This window comes from Vanellus vanellus (genome assembly GCF_965231255.1).
Source record: "Vanellus vanellus genome assembly, chromosome: 4".
NCBI lineage: Eukaryota > Metazoa > Chordata > Aves > Charadriiformes > Charadriidae > Vanellus > Vanellus vanellus.
Window position 1 is genome coordinate 56,867,192 of NC_138909.1, and position 20,734 is coordinate 56,887,925.

Consider the following 20,734-nt stretch of genomic DNA (forward strand, 5'->3'; position numbering starts at 1 on the left):
TTCTTTAATATTAATGCTGAGCATTGACAGCAACTTCTGAGATCCTTCACACAGAGTTCACAAACTAACTCCAGCATTAGTTCAGGTAGGAGAGAAGAAAAAGCTGCACTTTGTATTTTCATTAGCTTTATCCAGCAAGCTCTCCACTTAATGTAAAGTGGGTTTTGTACTCAGGACGTCAAGCATTTCCCTCAGCTCCATGTTATTAACTGACAAGAGTAATTTACATGTTTGATGAAGAGCAGTATGGAACAAGCTTTCATCCACAGGTCCTTCCACCAGCTAAATCACTGGGGTGCGAGCAGGGAGGGAAGAATGTCTTCTTTGACATTAGATCTTCTCCCACACGTGAACAAATTCTCCATATACCATGAAGCGTACTGATGTCTGAACTGATCTTTGTCACACTGCACAGTGCTGTACTTAGTTGAAGCTTCAGGCATACATCACTGCGTAAGCAAGAAGGCCTTACTGTAATTGAATCTGAAAGGAAGCACAGCCTAAGTTACAAAGAAAATGACTTGCCTGTACTTTGAGAGGACACTAGTATGAACAACCTATGTTCGCTGCTCAACTCCACCCCTCCCACCATGCTCCACAAGGAGAACTGAACAGATATACGTGGAGGTGGAGACAAACAGGACACAGAAAAGACAAATATAGGATTAGTTACTCTATTTGAAAAAGCCTCTTCCATGACTTTCATTATGATGAACTTGAAGCTGGATTTTTATTTTACCTTTTATGGCTAGACATTTCCACAAAACCACACCTCTGAAGCGCAAGATGTAAAGCTTATCCCATACATAAGATAATAAAAGTGCCTAAGTAGTACTTGCAGATTGAGTCAAACTGTTCTACTATCATTAAGTTCAGAGTTACATATGCACTCTGTACCACAAGTTTCATTAGGGAAACTAGAGTTTAATATAAACTGTAGCTATCTAGCCCAGCACTGGATTAGCTTGAAAAAGAAACAGCCAGTTAAGAGCTCAAAAATCCTGTCCCAAAGGAAATTAGGGCAGTGCACAGAAAGGATGTATATCACCTTAATTATTACCATAAACATCCACAAAGAAAATCAGCTTGCTGGAAGCCAGTAATTTTTAAATATTCATTCTTCATCCTCAATTTTCATTTAAGGGCCCAAAAATGTGTTCTCTGTCCCCTGGATTTCAGTAGCTTCTGTAGAATAAAGCTAGAATTAACTAAAAGAGAAAAAGCATCGTATGGCTTCTTAAAAACCAAGCATCCAGCTGCTAAAGACAACCCACCTGCAAAAACTCTGTATTCGCAGACTGCTGTGAAACACTGGTGTCTTTTGGCTCTGGCCAACGGAATGGGATTCTCAAACCACCATTCTAAGGGAATTCTGTCTCCTGCTCCTCAGCTTTCATCAGTCTTGCTCTCTATTCCTCCAATATTTAGCTTTGCTAGGGTTCAGTCAGAAAGAGAAGCTGTTATAGCATCTTATGAAGTCAGGAGAGGTCTTGCTACAGAGTTCAAAACTATGGTAGGGCTGTATTGTAATCATCTGGTCTTTTAGAATCATAGGGTTGGAAGAGACCTCTGGAGATCATCTAGTCCAACCCCCCCGGGTTGGACTACGGCTACTAAATAAATAAATAAATAAATAAACAAAGCATGACTGAAGCATCAGAAATAATAGCCTGTCAAAGTGAAGCAGTTAATTTATGTTAGAAGATGGAATGAATTTGCTTTAAGGAGTTCACAAATTGAATATACTAGCCATAGAATATAATTTTCTTGCAGATTCTCAGCAGTAGCTCATTTGCTGGTATAAAGAAAATTTTACAATATAGAAATCTGAAGATTTTATAAGATTAGGTAGGAACCAGGCAACAAGAATGCATACACATACAAAGTAAATAATACAGGCATATTTGTTCAAGCAATAAATAGTCAAGGAACAAGTTGTAAAATGAAAGCTTAAGGGCATGCCTACACAGGGATATTGACCGAAGCAGATACAGCAGGACAGACTTTGTGCAAAAATCTCACTAGGAGGAGGTATTTCTTGCAGAGTCATGTCCTAAATAATACCTCCAGTCCCTTTTGCAAGTGTATGGTGGTAATTCTGATACAGTGCAACACGGGATTTTTTGCAGGAAGAGTTCCTTCCGTCAGCAAATATCTGTAAGTTTATCAAAATCCAACAAATCCAAAATTTTCAAGGAACAGTCCACAGCTTTTTACACAGATTTTGTTTTCACTATGAAACAAGCTTTCTAGACTCTCAGACACTCTTAGGAGCAAAGGCATACACATATTAATGACAAAATTAAAATCCTTTTATTTGCTAGAAGATGCTATGTAAGCATAACTCCAAAGTGACAGGTGTCCCATTTCACAGAATCACAGAATTTTCAGAGTTGGAAGGGACCTCTAGAGATCATCTAGTCCAACTCCCCTGCCAAAGCAGGATTGCCCAGAGCACATTACTCAGGACTGCATCCAGGCGGGTCTTGAAAATCTCCAGAGAAGGGGACTCCACAACCTCCCTGGGCAGCCTGTGCCAGTGCTCTGTCACCCTCACCGTAAAGAAGTGTTTCCGTGTATTTGAGTGGAACTTCCAATGTTCCAACTTGTGCCAGAGATTTAAACTGTTCATCCCAGGTAGACTGTCTATTATCAATGTGCTTTTAGAAAAAGTTGATCTGTACATTTTGTAACAACAATTAAGATTCTAATAGCTTTTGTGTGTCACTGGATTGTATTATTGAGCTTTCCATGTTCAGCGGAGCCAGTTTGAGTCTCTAGAGAAATCCTCCTACTCACTTTACACAAGCTCCAAAAGTTCAGTGGTATTGTGTGCAGTACCTATGTAGGAGTAAAGTTTCTGGAAAGACTGACATTCCATTTAAAAGGAGGCATTAAGCACCACGTCATAAACATGATTTGTACATATAGAATATAATGACAGAAATAAGAACTGACTGGAGAGGGAGAAATATTTTGTACAACAAACATCATTGTTTTGATAAATGGGTTTATTAACTTAAGATGCTTATTTGCTCATCCATAAGCGTTGAATCCTTTCATCCGTTCAGAAGCCTCCTGGATTCTTACCTTAACTGCAAAGTAAGGGCTTGGTACAGTTAAGAGTACATCACGTGTTTTTCTTCTATGCACTTCAACTTCCATGGTGAGATCTTAAGAGGGCCCTACTTACCCCAGGAACAATTAAAAATATTTATGTTACCATGCATTGCCAGGCTTTTTATTTTTAAAGGTGATAACAGGGATGGGAGAGAATGGAATAACATTTGTTTACGGAGGTGTTAAAGTCTAGGACTCAACTCTGCTTTCTCTGGGAGCAGCAATGCATTTGTGGGTATGACAATAGTCTTAGTCACACCACAATTGCAAGTCATCAAATAGCATTAAATTGAAAAGGGAACAACTTCTGCACCCCCACAAAATGAAGGCAAATTGTCAGGAGAGCAATAAAAGAAAAATAAAAAAGCATGTAGGTGGAAGACTAAGAGCAATGATATTATAGACAATAAATTTTAAAAGTGGAAGGAAAACTATTCTTAAAAAGTATTTCTTCCTAGCATAGCTATTATTATACAATGAACATTTAAAGTCATTAAAATAATTTTACACACAACTAATAAGAAAGCCCTGCTGCTTTTTCTATGCAGGCATTTCTGATTAAATCGTTTATTGATGAGCTGGGATAAATCCAACATGTTCCAAAACTGGAGAGTTAAAAAATAAACAAGCTTCTCATAATTTCTCAGTTGAAAAATCATCATTATTAACCCTCCTCACAAAAAAAAAAAAAAAAAAAGAGAGAGGAGAGAGAGAGAGAAAAGTGCAACCTGCAGAAAAGCAATGTGAGAGTTGAGATCTCTCAAAAGAGTTGAGATCATAAAACTCACCAAGCCCAGATATTTTTGTAGGTGAAGATCTAATATCATCATAACAACCTGCACAATGCTCAATGGAATTTCAGCAATTCCGCAGTTCAGGCTGTTCACCAAACAGACACTCCAGCAGTTCATTAGCTTACTGTCAAAATAGAGTGGCCCTTCAATTGTTTTGCAAGTCCACAGTACCTTATTGACTTGCTCAGTAACACTCCTAACAGTTAACTGACTTTGCAAAGGATTGGTAAAACCGTTTTCCGAATTTATTGTTTTCAGTCTCACCTCCTAACTTTCACAACAAAGTGGGCCTGGCTGCTGCTGCACGGGGCCCTCTAACAGCAGAACAGTTTCAAGTCTCTCCTTGATCATTGTAGCATAAAAGGGATTTGTTGCAATTTTATTTGAAGATGAACATACAGATATTAGGTACTTCCAAATATTTTCCTCCAAAGCCACTGCAAAATATCTACAGAGATTAGCAGTTCTTGCTGCTGCTGAATGCAGATGCATTGTATTAGAGAGCCGGTTCAGATGAGGAATGTACTTTTAAGTTTCCAACTGTTCCCATTTAACGTGTTTTGTTTGCGCAGTGGAACATCCAAAGATTCCTTTTGGAGGAAACTAAATTGAAAGACTGTATTCCAACTGCTACCTAAAAGTTTTTCAATGTGTACAATAGGAACGATTTACAGAGCTACTCCTATTTCATTACATGACTTACTAATGCGAATATAGCTTTTCACCTTCTATTCTTCAGCTGCTCATTTCTGTCCCTCTAACACCCTGGGACTATGCTAGAACAAACATTTTGTTATCATAAACAAACACAGATTAGGAAATCAATCCACCTGAAAAATAATGGAGGAAGATTGAGCACTTTTCTTAATCTGGTTCATTGTGTGAATGCAAAAATTGTTGTCAGTAGCAATATCTTCGTTACCAGCCGAAGAAAACATCTACGTATTTCAAATGGTGAAAGAGGCAAAGATGGAGAATCTTTCCTCAAGTAAATGGGTGTCCAATCCTAATCCCACATAAATTAAAAACACCAGCACGTTATTGACAACACAAGCAGCAGACCTCAAAAAGACAATTCCCATTGTTCTGCACCAACTATGATTATGTCCCAAAATTTTATCTGAAAATACAGTCATTAACTTTTGTTTGGATAGAATTCTTTCTCCCCCACAGCAATGCTTGGCAAATGAGCTTTCCAGGAGCCCAAGTAATTATAGGTAAAGTTTGAAGGGGCATTAATAAACTGACAGATAAATTGTTAGGTAATTAATACTTCACAGCATAATCCTCCCCTTCTAACAATCAAAGATTTTTCTGAGATTTCTTCAGGCTTTGCACAAACATTTCACTTCGCCTGGTACTTTGTCTGTACCAGAAAACTGCCAGAAAATGAAGACCCAGAAGTGCTAAAATAGAGCTTTGAAGCAGAAGCTCTTTGTTACCTTAAGTGGAAGAGGCTAACACTCGGAAAATATTTGTAAATTAGAGAAGTTCCCTATTTGTTAGCTATCATTTAGCAATGCGTTGGAGACACACTGTTGTACATTGTTACAATGCATTGTAAACTGTTTAGAAGATTTTTTTTGTACTATTTATAAATTCTAAGTCACGCAATTTATAAAATAATTCTCTTCCAAGAGATACAAAAAACCTCATAACCTTCCTAAGTACAAGCAGAACTCTGCACATCTACAAACAAAACAGAAGAAATTGATTTCTGTCTGCGAAAGTCACAGTACAAATACCTTCCCCATATGTTCTCAATTCTAGAGCAAGAGATTTGTACATACTTCCTTAACAGCAAAGACATGGACAAAACAAGTATTAGTTCTTTGACTGAAAACATACTTCTCCAAGCACTGCAACTTAGCTCTGCAATGCTCTCAAAACTTCCCAAACTCTCACCTTTGAATTCCTACCCAATTCCTCCTCTCCGACCTTACTGGCTAGCAAATGTACATGAACGGTGTAAAACACAAATACAATCTCTTTCATCTGCATGTAAATGTAAAACATTATCACCTTCACACTGCCTCCCAGATTTCTCTATTATCCTAGGATGCTCTCTTTTATGTGCTGACTGGCAGACAGTTCCCTACCAATTTTTAAGACACTTTACATGCTTGAAGGTACTCAAGCATTACAAAAAATGGTAACACCTGCAGGACCATAAATATTCACCTGGGGTAGAGTCAGTCTGGTTCTAGTTACCATTATGGCTGACTTGAAACAGTTACTCGAATCCAGAAATCCCAGGCAAGTATCTAATCACTATGGTAACGTGAGAAGTTTCTCTCAACTCTGATTTTTTTCATCTGAATCAAAAGTGAAACATCCACTGGGCCACAGAAACCTATTTTCTAGCTCAGCGATACAGACCACTTACCTGGTCTCTTCCAAAAACATTACATTAATAGCAGCGGCATCCAGATACTCACACAGTAACTAAGTAGACACATTGATGGTGCTTTCTTCCTAGCTCTGCTCTGTGTACACAGAGGAAAGGGTTCCACTAGCAAAAATGATGTTTCCAAGCCTGTCTGGAGAATCTGATGTTGGGACCTCCAGAGGTCCTATCTGAGCTACTTCCTTTTGCATTACTTTAGGGTTGTATGTGAAGGAAGGAGGATGCATAGAGGAGATGAAGAACAGATGCCAAAAGGGTATGGAGCAGCTGGACCGAACCAAGTGCCCTGTGCACCTGGGAAACATAGTAGTGTCCTAGGAAATCTGAGTCTTAGTCTGTTTCAACAAACTTCACCAGGCTTCATTAGCAAGCAGCCACTGGTCTTCGTTGCTATCCACAATGTTCCTCTTGGCACAGACTACTAAAATAATGGCAGGGTTTTTTTTTTTTTTGTTTAAGCAACTAGCAACCCTCCTGTAATTTGCTTACTTGAATACTGATGACTCAATGGTTTTAAAATTTCAGAAGTCCTAATTAGTAGCGTATATGCTTTGCTCACTAATAAACTTCCTGTCCAGGAACATCCACGAAGGAGTAAGAACTTTTTTTTTCCCCTAACACATACACGAAACCAGTAACTTATATAGGCAGAAGTTTTCTAGAGAATGCAACAGCTTTGGGCAGATATAGGAATATCCTCTTTTTTTGCTGTTTTTCGAAGCAACAAAAACAACTCTATAAATCATCTCAAGCTCAACAATTGAATTTTTTTTCATTAAATCCAGATTTGATTTGCTCAGTAAGTTCTCAAAGCACTGTTACCTCCCATTACAGAATGAATTATACAAGTGTAAAAGAAATAAGCTTTTAAGTGATTTAAGTAACTTAGGCCTTGTTAGATTTTTTTTTTATATATATATATATTGAGAATAATCATAGAATGGTTGCAGAATAGATGTAATTGTATAAGGTTGATTAATAGAATGCAGGTGCTTAAAGGAACAGAATTGAAAAGATGGGGTCAGCACCCAGCATTGAAAGGGGGACACCCCTTGCGTCTTAGAGATTGGAAAAAGATGCCCCTGGCACAGACATTACAGAAACGCAAATTGATAACATTGTGCCAGGAGGAATGGCCATTTCTGATGAGAGTTAGAGGGGGAAGACCAGTGGATTTATGGCCTCCCAAAGGAACTTTTAAACTGCATAAGCAAAAATTTTTGAGAATAATTTTGGAGGGCTCGGGGAGTCAAGATACTGATTATCAGTATATTTGGTATAATTGGGCACAACGAAGGAAAAAGGCTCCTTTGTTGAAAACTGACAGAAATTCCTTTCCCTCAGCTCCAGCAGCTGGGGAAACCGAATTTCCTCCTACTGGTATTGCAATGTATCCAGTGAGATTGGAATACATCCCAAACCCAAGAACAGGCCCTGGTGCACCTCCTGAGACTCCTGCAATTACTGCAGTTATGAGGCATGAGCCTTGGAAACAAGGTGATTTAGTGGCCTGGCAAGCTAAAATGCCTCGCTTAAGAGATGATGCTGAAAAATGTGCTCAATTACTAGTGGGAATTGTCACTGATTATACCCCTAATTGGAATGACATACGGACTCTGCTACGAGAGTTATTCCAAGCAGAGGAGAGAGAGAAAACTTTTCAAAAAGATAGAGAAATTGCCCAAAGAGGTCAAGGGCTAAATCCCTGGCCGGAGCAGGATCCAGACTGGAATGTGACAACCACAGAAGGGATAAGAATCTGTTAGTCTGCTATGCAACAGTTAATAGACGCAGTTCACCAAGCAGGAGAAAGAATAACTGGTCATAAGTTTTAGAATGTAGACAAAAACCTGATGAACACCAACACAATTATTGGGGCCAACTGAAAGATACTTTATTGAAATATGGGGGTATGACCCATGACAGTTTCCAAGAGCCATTAGCTATTACTGTTTTTGTAGATCAATCTGCACCTGACATTAATAAATATTTCAAGAAGCATATGCCAGGCTGGCAAGGTGAAACACTAACTAAAATTTTGAGTATTGCTGCCTTCGTTTTCAACAGAAGAAATGAAGAGAAGCAAAAAACAAGAAGAAAGGTTAGAACTTGAAAGAACGCAAGAGTGGAAAAAGAAAGAGAAATTGGGTTGGTAGCCGCTGCTATCACCCAGACATGTAACCCAAGAGGACATGGTCAGGGATTTCCCCGAGGGGGGTTTAGAGGAAGAAGGGCGAGAGGTAGACCACTTCCTATTTCTCAATATGCTGATTCTTTAGAATGTTTTTATTGTGGAAATTTAGGTCACTACCCACAGTCTGATGAAATTCTTTAACAACAAGGAATAACAAAACCACTACCTAATGATATATTAGCAGAATATAGATTGAAAAATTGCCAAGAAAAAAACCTATAGTATGTTAATTCAATCGAAATGAAGTACCCATGCAGCTGAGGATGTGTGTATGCTTAAGTGCTTTACTGAGTCAGAGCCAGGGGCATTCATTAATTTGCTGGATTATGCTCCAAGATATGGGTAATGCTGCAGGAGATGGGTGTTTCCAGGAAAAAAATTACTTAATGTTCACATTGATGCTATAGCCTTAAACACAGCATATATAAGTAGAGACTGGAAGAAGCAGCACAGATCAGCAATACAGACATGTTGGCAAGAATATTTCAAGAATCACTGAGGGTTGGAAGTCACCTCTGGAGGTCATTTGCTCCAATGCCGCTGCTCATGCAGGGCCACCTAGAGATTGTTGCTCAGGGTAGTGTCCAGATCAGATGGCTTTTGAGTATCTCTAAGGATGGAGACTTCACAACCTCTCTGGGCAACCCCTACCAGTGCTCAGTCACCCTCATAGTAAAGAGAAGTGTTTCCTGATGTTCAGACGGAGCGTCCTGTGTTCCAGTTTATGCCCATTGCCTGTTCCTGTCACTGGGCAGCAGTGGAAAGAGCCTGGCTCTATCCTCCTTGCTCCCTCCCTTCAGGTATTTATAGACATTGATAAGGTCCTCTTGAGCCTTCTGTTTTCCAGGCTGAAGAGTCCCAGCTACATCAGCCTTTCCTCACAGGAGATGCTCCAGTCACTTCTTCATCTTTGTGGCCCCTTTTTTGGACTCCCTCCAGTCTGTCCATGTCTCTTGTACTGGGTAGCCTAGAACTGGGCACAGTACTCCAGGTGTGGCCTCACCAGTGCTGAGCAGAGGGGAAGGATCACCTCCCTCCACCTGTTGGCAACACTTTGTCTAATGCAGCCCAGGATACCAGTAACCTTCTTTGTTGGAAGGGTACACAGGCATGTAGTAGATAGGCTTGCGGTAAAACTGCCTTTCAAGACAGTATTTGAGATGGACGTTGTACATCTCCTGTTCTCCAACAGAAATCATAGCCAATTTATTAAAAATTAAATTACTTGTGTTACAAATTTAAGTTTGTAGTTTTGTGTGCAAGGTATTTAAGTCACCAGTAAGAGGAAATAGCTTTCTGTACAGCATCTGCTGGTCTTTTCTGTCCTCTTTTACATCATTCAGAGTTATAGTTGTCATCATAATGACACATAGTGACTATCCAAAATAACTGACTTCTTAATCTTCCAAGAAAGAAGTTCGAACAGCCCTTCTCAGAACATCTGCATGTCCTTTCATACAACCAGACCACAATACTCCATGGCTAAGAGACCAGATCCTTCACTCTTCCTATCATCATCATCAGCCTGAATGTCATTTATTAGTAAAGGCTCTAGTGATTCCAAGGAATACCCTCTCTGTCAGTTCAACTATTTTGAAAATTGCTGAAGTGCCAATTTTCTGTTTGAGACATCACTTTTTTTCATAGTAGCTTCCATATGCATACACATGACTGAATTTGTACATCTCTGTTTGTACTTCTTTCTGAAGTTCTACAAAATCCCTGTTTTTAAGTTCTGATGACCAAAGCTACTGTGGGTAGAAGAAAACTTCTCTGCTTCCTTTCTTTTAAAGGAGTTTTTAGTTCTAGAAACTGTTAGCATTATGACAAATGACAGAAATGTAAAATAGCCATAGAAGAAAATAATGGATGAAGAAACATGATCTTATCGAACACATTTGCTATCTAAATCCACTAAAGTCTTGGTTGTTAGAGACTCCAGCATGACACAATGGCAATAATAGGTCATTCTGCAGCATTAAATATTTGTGTATATTAAGATGGGGGTAGAAAGGGCAATGACAGTGAACCAAGCACTGAGAAGATTTTAATGGGAAGAGATTTAATCAGGAATGAGTCACAACTGAAATGGAGAAATGCATCAATGCTTGGAAGTGCTCTTTTACAGGGGCACAAACAAAACTGTCTACAGTACCAAACTGCATAGGGATATTAGCAAATACACAGGCTGTAAAGAGATTTGTCATGATTTGGGCTGGACTGACCACTGGGCAAATGACAGATGCTCTCCTCTACCTCTCTCTCTCTAAGGAGAGGCAGGAGAGAAAAAAAAGACTTTAGAGAGAAAAAAAAAAAAAAAGAGTTTAGAAGGAACTAACCTACTTTTATGAAATATTAATAATAAAATAATAAAATAATGAAATATATACAAAACCGTATCAAGCTCCCAGGATGACAATCACGTTACTGGCTGGCACTGTGGAAATCCCAGACAGGACCATTGAAGAAAGAGCCGACCCTTTGATCCCTCAGCTTTTATACTGAGCAGATGGGATGGAATACCCCGTTCGTCAGTTTTGGGTCACCTGTCCTGTCCGTTCCTCCCCACAGGTGGGGCCCCTCTATGCTTTTCTGCTTCCAACCCACCAACAGGGCAAATTAAGTGAGCTGCCCTTGGGTGTTATAGCAATAAGTATAAGCAAGAGCCTCTCTGCATACCATTCCTTCGCATCAACTATAAACATAGGCCTTATCACTCTGAAAGCGAACAGTTTCAGCACAGTATGCTGTTAATTCCAGCAGTTAGAAGAGGCTTAGCTAAAAAGTAAAGTTACTGAACAGAAAATTCGTTCTGTTTTACCTCAAACCAGGACAAGAATTAAGACAAAATTCAGCACGATTTTAGAATGACAGTATTTATATGGAATAACAAAATCTCTAAAATAGCTAGAGAAGAATACCTGACAGAATCTTTGTATAAAACACCACTAGATCAATAGCTTGTATTCATGTTCAGAATCTTGCATGAATGTGGGAACCAACAACAGAAACTTATCATCCTCAAACCAGGACACCTATGTTTTCCTCTTTCAAATCATATTTTACAAAACCCAAGATAACTCCATACCATATTCCTAATATTGTTGCTATTCTTTCCCTGTTGAAGCATACCAAGAAACTGGAGAACAAAGGAAAAAAAAAACCATACCTGTTAGCACTGATCCTAAATGAATAATCATGTAATTAATGTTAGAAGTGTCAGTTCTCCATCATATCTGAATTCTTTTACAGGTGGGCCAGATGACAAAGTTGGTAATGATACACGGAGGCATGTTAGAAATTCAGGTATCTAAAAAATTCTCCTCCATTGGAATTTGTTTTAGTAACAAATAACCCAGAAGGTTCCAACAGTCAATTTTTAATTAGATGCAAACAGTAGATGTGCTAACAAAGCCACAATGTTGGCCCGAACTATGTGCAGAGCTCAGCTACATCTGATACATACCATGTAGGTATTCACACATTGAATAATTTTAAACTCTTGGATAGCCTTATTGCCTTCAATAGACTGACTCATATTTATGACTGTAAGGGCATGCACATAAGCAGTTTCAGAATCAAAAGTCCAATTTTAAAGAAAGTTAAAGTGCAGTAATTTTGCTAGACCTCAAACACAAGTCCTTCTTGCACAAGTGTTAGATTACAAACTGAATTTAAAACTGGAGCTCAGCAGCTGAACACAGGAGACATTCTTCTTTCTACCTTTTGCATGAGACATTTCTCTCATCCCATCAGTTTTCACAATCTTTGAAACTCAACGGGTTCACACTGAGGTGATAAAAAAAAAAAAAAGCATCATTCTGTCTTTCAAAGTGTATCATGATTCTTAGTCCAACTTTTTATCTGCTTGCTCATCTTAACTGCATTTCTGTCACTCTGGTTACATTTATCAGTTTACTGTTCCCTCAGTCTACATTAGTAGTACTATCTATTCATCCACATTAGAACTCATATTAAAGCTATAGCTGGCATGCAATCTAGCCAACTAAAAAAAATGAAATCAAAACATTAATATTATGCTAAACTACATTTAATTCTTCCTGCCAGTTTTTCAAACAAACTTCTTTCCTGTTGCTCTGTACACTTAAGAAAAATTGGATGGGAAAACTTGAAAACACACACAAAGTAAGCTGCAGAAGAAAAGTCTCCTCCACAACAACAGGTTAAAAGAAATAGAAGAAGTTTATTTTCTTACTTTACAGTGTCTCATTAAACAGAGTTTAGAATACATATACACACAATAATCTCCAGATGTTTAACATAAGCCAATTTTGCATAAAAGTTGCTTTCATACTTACCATTTTTTTCAGCTTTCTCCCGGCTATGGGAGTAGCCAGGAACTGAAGAAGAAAAAGTTGCAGTATCTCCTGAGGATGGTCCGGGTTTCTGATTGTTCTCACTACGGTCCACAGCAGCAGCGTTCAGTTGGGACCTTCCAAGATGCAGCTGGGGGTGAGAGGGACTTGAGGGGGGATCAGGATCTGAATTCATTTTGGCTGCAAAAGAAGAGAATAATGATTAGTTATCAGATAGTAGGGTTACAACGCAAAACCAGAATAAAAATTTAGAATCTGAATGTATTTATATAATTAGTTAAACAAAAAGCCTAGAAAAGGGCAAGAGGACTGATAGCAAATTCAAGATGTATTTATACATTCTTTAATAATTGCAAGCATGAGCAGCTATTGTTGAATAAGACTGACCATATATAGCATTGTCCCGGAATAGCAACTGCCTTTTTTTCCTAACTAAATAAGAACTGATTTTCAAGTGTAGATAAATACTAAAATTAATGAATCAATCCTGTAATTACTGCATATGAATAACCTCTTTGAATCTAATGTTCTACTTACACATGCAAAGAGTAGCCCCTAACTTTTTATGGAACAGTACTGACATGTCTATAATGACAGGCAAAGGAAGAGAGAAGGTATAAAACTCTGCCACTGGTAATGAGGAGAGGGACACTACCAAAGATGGTCTTTATAAACATTTCCAATTGAAATATACACAACCCGAAGTAAGCTGACTTTATTAACTACTAAACTACTATCCAATTTTATAAAAAAAGTAATTGTAGAAAAAAACACTAAGGCATGGAGGGAAAGGCCTTACAGTTCCTTACAAAAGGCCTTTTAACTTCCACTGCAAGCCCTCTCCTAAACGATGAGGGGAACTCTGTTATCTAGTAAAAAGATCTTTAAATCAATAAACTTTCATAGAAGTGTTTACTGAAAGCTTAGCTTTTTTTACAAGACCGAAGTATACATATACTACCCTGGTATAACACATAGTAACTCTTGCTGCTTAAGAGCGACTTCCCTAAAGTTAAGCAATTCAGAAAGAACACCATGGAAGGTGTCTGGCTAAAAACTGTATTTTTTAATTCTGTATGTTCAGAATACTGACCTAAAGATGTCCTTGTAAAGGTGTAAGCAGTAAAGATATTGTATCTTTGATTTTGGCTAACTCCGCCAACCACTACTTCTACTTAGAGAACACCAAAATCACAACAGGATGCTAAAAGTACCAGCAATATTACCATCATTAAACACATTCTTTGCAATTTAAGCAACTCGCTTACCAAAATTAAGCTTCCCTAAAGCAGAAAATATTTTACTGATACAAGTAAATGCATTTCTGTCTTACATTTCTACATCAAGTTATAAATAAACCAACACAGTTCAGTTCAACCTTCAAACAGCCCTAGGAAAACACAGAGATTAAAATACTTTCCCAGTCAACCAGCAAGAGTATTTTTAACCATTAGACAATCACAAAAGTTACTTTGCAGCTGGTTTTAAGCTTGACCTTAGCGCTTTGAAAGACGGACGAGCAAGAGAAGACACGCTGGGGTTCCAGCCCCACCAGCAGTGGGACTCCGGCTCTTTTGGGGCCGACACCTTCCAGAATGGGGAACTGGGCAAGAAAGGCACTTCTCCAACACGTCTGCGAGCAACAGGAAAATACTTACCTCGGCCTTCACTAGCCAAAAAAAAACCCCAAACAAACTCCCGTCCCAAAAGCCACTCTGCGCTTGTCCTATAAGGGCCACCACCTAGTTTCCCTACTGCAGGCTCGGACGCGAGCAGGACCGAGCCCTTAGGTCTGACCTGAGGATTTCTTTCCAAAAGCCTGGGAACGGGACGCTGGGTGCGGCTTTCGGGGCGGCCTGGCTGGTTCAGAAGCCGCAGGAGGGGCCGGGGCCGCCCGCCCGCCCGGCCCCGCTGCCGGCGGTGACTCTGCAACTACCGCTCCCGGCGGGCGGGACACGGGACGGGACGGGACGGGGCGAGAGCCGGAGTTCGCTCGGCCCCGCTGCCACCCCGGAAGGCCGGGCAGCCCCGGCGCGCAGCCGGAGCACGGCGGGAGGGAGGGAAGGAGGGAGGCCGGCAGCTCGGGCCGTCCTACCCGGGCCTCCCCCCCTCAGACGCTCACCGAGCCCGGCGGGGCGAAGTCACCAGCGCGGACTCCCGGCGATAAGTTTCTTTGTGGCTCCGGTGGCGGCTGGGCACGAAGTGCGGCCCCACCGGCAACCCACAACCCTATGGGGCGGCCCCGGCCCGCCCACCGGCCGCAGCCCCCTCCTCCCCTCCCCTCCCCTCCCCTCCCCTCCCCTCCCCTCCCCGCCGTGCTGAGGGGGCAGCGCCGCTGCCACTCACCGCCCGCCACTCCCGGGGAGGCCTCCGCCGCTGCTGGGCGGGGCCGGCGGGAGGAGGCGGAGACGGAGGCGGGGCGGGGCGGGCCGCGCCGGGGCGGGGCGGGGCGACGCGACCGGCCGGTGGGTCGGTGGTGGTAGGGGAAGCGCGTCGTGTGCGGCCTCTACCCGCGCTGCGGCGGCGGGCGGTTGCCCGCCGGTGTGGGATGAAGAGGGGGAGTTGTCTTGACGGAGGCGGGCGGGACGGGCTCGGGCAGCTCCAAAATGGCAGGAGAAGGTCCGTGGGGCGGCGGTGGCGGCTGCGAGGCGGTTTCTGGCGGGCCTTGAGGCGGGGAAGCGGCGGAGCCGGTGCCGGGACGGGGCAGCGGCCAACCGGTGGCGGGCGCCTGACGGCTTCCCGCCCCATCCGGCCCCGAGTCGTCCGAGGTGCGGATAAACCCCTTTTCTCCTCAAGTTTGGTCCTTAACTTGCCCTTTTAGGGACCAGAAGGAAGGGGCTTGCATGGCGGCGGGCAGGGGTGGGTGCCCTCTCAGCCGGGGTGGGCTTCCCCGCTTCCCCCTGAGGGCAGTGCGCTTCCGTAGAGAGCAAAAAGAGTGAAGAAAAGGGGGAAAAGGGCGGAAACCGAGGGATTAGTTATTCCTAAATGTCCTTGAAGTTACTACTACATCCTCCTGCGCTTCTGCCGCGTACATGGAAGGCTCCTGGGCTGGCGGTGAGCTGTGAACTGATTTGCAAGTGTTGCTGTTGTATCGGTTGTAAGCTTGTTTCTTTTTAAAAATAATACATGACTTTTTATTTTTGAGCTACTTTAAATAAGTCGAGGTCCCCACACGGTACTGTGAATAGCTTCTAATTAAAAACAAAACAAAACAAAACAACAAAACCACCACGAACCCAACCTCACAAACTGAAAATAGGAGATTAAATTTAAATTTAAGCCGTTCATGTGAGTAATTTAGTAATTTTTGCAAGTTCCAAGTTTGCAGCAGATCATGGGGAGCTACGATATGTTTCATTTTTAAAATGTCAGTTAGATCCTACTTGTTGATGTCACTGCACGTTGGGATTTTTTTAACCTCCAAACAAAAACATGGTCCCCAGCATCCTTTTTCCTTGCCTTGGAAGTCCTCACAAAATTCTTCCTTTTACTGAAAATAAGTTTCAACAAACATGAAGTTAAGCATCTGTTAACTTCAAATTAAAATAAGATTTGGAAAAAAAACCCAGTTATTTTTAAAAAAATAATGTGCAGTCTGAGTCTAATGGTTTTATCAGGCACATACAATGCCTGCCTTATCTGTTTAGTTGTTTCTTTAGGCTGACAGTATGACTTAACTCAGATATGACAAACCTACTGCTGCAATCTGCTCCCCTTGCTACTCACATTTGCTTCAAAATATTATTCTGTACAATTGATTTGATATTTAGTGGGTGTGCTTAACGGATGTAACTTGCTGAGGGAACAGGTGGAAATGAGGGTGGTAGCTGGAAAAGTAACTAAAAAGGGAGTGTAAAATGAAGCCTTCCCTGCTGCTTGTGCCCGCTCCTTTCTGACACAAGGCACAGTCACGCATGGCATAAGCCATTCCAGAGGAGCTCAGTTCAAGGTTAAAACTGCCACGCTGACTGCCAACTTGCTTAACAGTGAGACTGAATGTAAAATATATTCCGTGGTTGCTCATGGCTCACCTAACATTGAAGATGCACATTAGTGCCACTGCTGAACTTAATCAGGTCCTTACTTAAGAAAAGGCCAACTAAACCTTTGCAGTAAATGAATTGTCACACATACCTTGTATACTCACATACATGTCATATAAATACATACAATGTTACTAAGGGTAAACCAAGCTCAAACATGATGGCAGCTTCCATTATCAACTCCACTAATTTTACTTTGGCTTACATTTTATCACAAATAATTATCACAAATAACTGCTAATTTGGCATTAGCAGTTGCCAATTGTTACAGCTACAGAGAAGAAACGTGGAAGTACTGTAATAACTTGTCACAACACCTTTTTCAATTTCAGTTATGACTCATAGGATCAATAGAATGGTTGAGGTTGGAAGGGACCTCTGGAGGTCATCTGGTCCAACTTCCCTGCTCATGCAGGGCCACCTACAGCTGGTTGCCCAGAACAGTGTCCAGACCAGATGGCTTTTGAAAATCTCTAAGTATGGACACTCCACAACCTCTCTGGACAACCTGTGCCAGTGCTTGGTCAGCCTCACAGTAAAAGAAGCTTTTCCTGATGTTCAGATGGAGCCTCCCGTATTTTAGTTTGTGCCCATCACTTCTGTACCTGTCACTGGGCAGCAGTGGAAAGAGCCTGGCTCCATCCTCTTTGCACCCTCCCTTCAGGTATTAATAGACATTGGTAAGATCTTCCTGAGCCTTCTCTTCTCCAGGCTGAAGAGTCCCAGCTCTGTCAGTCTTTCCTCGATGCTCCAGTCCCTTCATCATCTTTGTGGCCCTTTTTTGGACTCCCTCCAGTCTGTCCGTGTCTCTCTTGTACTGGGGAGCCCAGAACTGGGCGCAGCACTCCAGGTGTGGCCTCACCAGTGCTGAGCAGAGGGGAAGGATCACCTCCCTCCACCTGCTGGCAATGCTTTGTCTAATGCAGCCCAGGATACCATTACCCTTCTTTGCAACAAGGGCACATTGCTGGCTCATGTTCAACTTGGTGTCCACTGGGACCTCCAGGTCCTTTCCTGCCAAGCTGCTTTCCAGCTGGGTGGCTCCCAGCACATATTGGTGCCTGGGGTCATTCCTCCCCAGGTGCAGGACTTTGCACTTCCCCTTGTTTAACTGCATTAGATTCCTGTCAGCCCAGATTAAATAAAATCCTATTGCAACAAGAACAAAATAAAAAAGATTGCAGTTCATCCAGTTTCTTTTTGTATTAGAGAATCAATAACAATATTTACAAATATTTTATAAGTTTACAGAGTGATGTTTGTTGACTTACACTGATTTCTGTAAACATTGTTTACTCAAAATACAATAAGAGGTAGTAGTAGATTGCCTGAACATCTTAGGTGCAGTACTGAGCTATAGGTTGAAATTAGCTGCTTTTCCATATAATCATCAATGAGTTATAGAAATGAACAGGGACATCTAATCATCTAAGCAACTCATATGTTGCCTCTCTTAAACTGCATGTGATACAAACTGACATTTTCACATTCTGTTGTGAAATTTATATTTCGGCATCTAGATGTGTGTACTACTGAAATGTTTAAGAAAAGTCTGTCTCTTAAAAAATTAAATTGTAACAGCAAAAGACAAGATCATGCTAAGCAACTTTTAAATACAACATTTTGTTATTTAATCAATCAATTAAAACTGATTTACCTATCATATTACTGAAATGAAATCACATATGTAGTATTGCTGGCATACAAGTAGTTTCTCAGCAGTCCAGAGGAAAAACAATTTAATCAAACTATTCCAAAAATGAAGAGAGAAAGCAGTGATCATCCAAGAAAATAGACCTGCATAAAGTATGAATCATTCCAATGAATAGCCTTCAACTCTGTGTTTGTCACAACACCTCTGAATGAGAGTCCATTTCTTTAGTCCATGGTATACTCAGAAACAGATTTGATGTAATTACTGTGGATGTTTCTGGAATATGATGATCCTGGCAAAAATATTGTCAGCAGTGCTCCTGTTGTAAGAGTAAGAAGAGCTGAAAAATACATAGAGAAATGCCATGTGCATCTTCAGTAGTTGTGAAAGGAAGTACATTATGGAAATGAAAATATCTGAATGACGCTAAATAACCTGTACTAAGAGCCGTCTCAAGGATCATCTCTTTTTTTGCCCCACCTTACCAATTAAGAGAACAGCTGTTATTTCAAAATAATAGGTTTTGTTGTTTACTCTGTTACACCCCTTTTAACAGTATAATTTAATTGATGGAAGCATTACATCAGCATAAAATTAGTGCAATAAAAGCTCCAGCATACCTCATGACCAGCTGGGTACTATTGTTTCATTAGACTAAGGACCAAGCTGAAAACAGATTTTATTTTAATTTCTTTTTTGAAGGCAGTGTGTAAATCTGAAGCAACAGGTGTTTTCTGTCAGAAAGAACTTAATACATTAAGCATACTGAGACGACAGACAGAATCTGGAGAATCAACAATATGATGTCAGCAACTAAGATGTTAGTGCCATTTGGGATGGACATATGGGAGAAAGAATTAGTAAAAGGCAAGGGTGGGAGCAAATGGAAAGAAAACCACAAGAAAGTGAGCACAAAAAGCAGGCAAAAATAGGAATTGAGGAGTTTTTTGAAGATTGGCGGTGAAGACTGTCCTTCCTAGATCTACGTATTAAATATGCCTCTGTCACCTCAGGGTTGGAGTAGCTTTTCATAAGTACCTGTTTTCATGTACTAAAGTATGTAGGCTAATGTGAGCATCCTTCCCTGTCCACTGCTCTTTTAACCGCTCTTTATTCCACTGTCCATATGCCAAATACTCTTTGGATGGCAGCACGCAAGTAGTATTCATCATCATTGCTTGATACGAAAAAGCAACACTGTCATTTTCCCATCAGCTCTGTCAGCTGTGAGGAAAGGGTCAACATTTTCCTTTTCATGAATACCTATGCTATAGGTGACCTACCTGGCATCAGATGTTCAGGGTGCACTTACTTCTCAGCTATCTTTTCTCATCATGGACATACGCTGTGAAAGAGGAAAAGATTTTAAAAATGGGCACAGATACAACCAGGTTCACACAGGTGATAATTAAGTAAGGCTGCGAAGGTCTGATGCAGCAGCTACTGGGAGGTAAGTCCTGGGCAGGATGCATGCCCTGGAGCAGGTAAAGGGGAGCGTGCTCCTCTTTCACTTCCTTGAACGTTCTTGATTCTTCCTTTCACAGCTTCACCCTGAGACAGCTACAGCTGTTATTGCTAATCCACGATCTAAATGGGACTTGGCTGTCTAATGCCTGAAGCTGCACCTGAATCAAACTTGTACTTGTTCTGTTCTGCTACAGTCTAGAGAAAACTGGGCAATTTTCCTAGAGGGAAGGAATATTACCTTAAATGTTTATACACAAAAAACCCAGCAGTAAGTATCAACAAAGTCTGGAAATCTTATCTTGAATCAGTTTGGTGTTGCCAGACATGAAATTTTGTCTAAAACTAAACTGGACATATTTAAGCACTGAGGATTTCTTGATAGAAGTAACTTCTTACTCTACAGTTTGTAAGTCGTTTGTAAATAAATGAGGTTGTGCTGAGAAGTACCGTGGCCCCCCTCAAACAACACGTTTAACATAGATGAGTTTGCATCAACCTTTCAAATTGCCAAGTATGCCACAAATTTTGTCCTGTAAATTGATCCGTTAGTGTTCTTTCCTTTGCAAGTCAAACATAATCTTTTGCTCACAGTGACCTCTAGTGTGAATGAATGAAACGACGTAGTGCCATCCAAGGTAGTACAGGTAGAACATCCTATGTGTTCACACTGATACCTGTTTAAGGGGACAGATATGTGTGCCATCTGTTTGGCTCTGTG

At 41.0% G+C, this 20,734-nt stretch overlaps 1 protein-coding gene across 1 annotated transcript in view; it reads right to left on the reverse strand.

The window, feature by feature from the left end:
* Window positions 1-15,041, reverse strand: part of WFS1 (wolframin ER transmembrane glycoprotein) — a 37,883-nt gene extending 22,842 nt beyond the window's left edge. Inside the window, exons 1-2 of the mRNA XM_082482854.1 lie at window positions 14,975-15,041; window positions 12,835-13,032 (exon numbers count right to left, since the gene is read on the reverse strand). Coding sequence (XP_082338980.1) covers window positions 12,835-13,027 — 193 coding nt within the window. The 5' untranslated portion in view covers window positions 13,028-13,032; window positions 14,975-15,041. The remainder of the gene's footprint in view (window positions 1-12,834; window positions 13,033-14,974) is intronic.
* Between the last annotated feature and the right edge of the window lie 5,693 nt (window positions 15,042-20,734).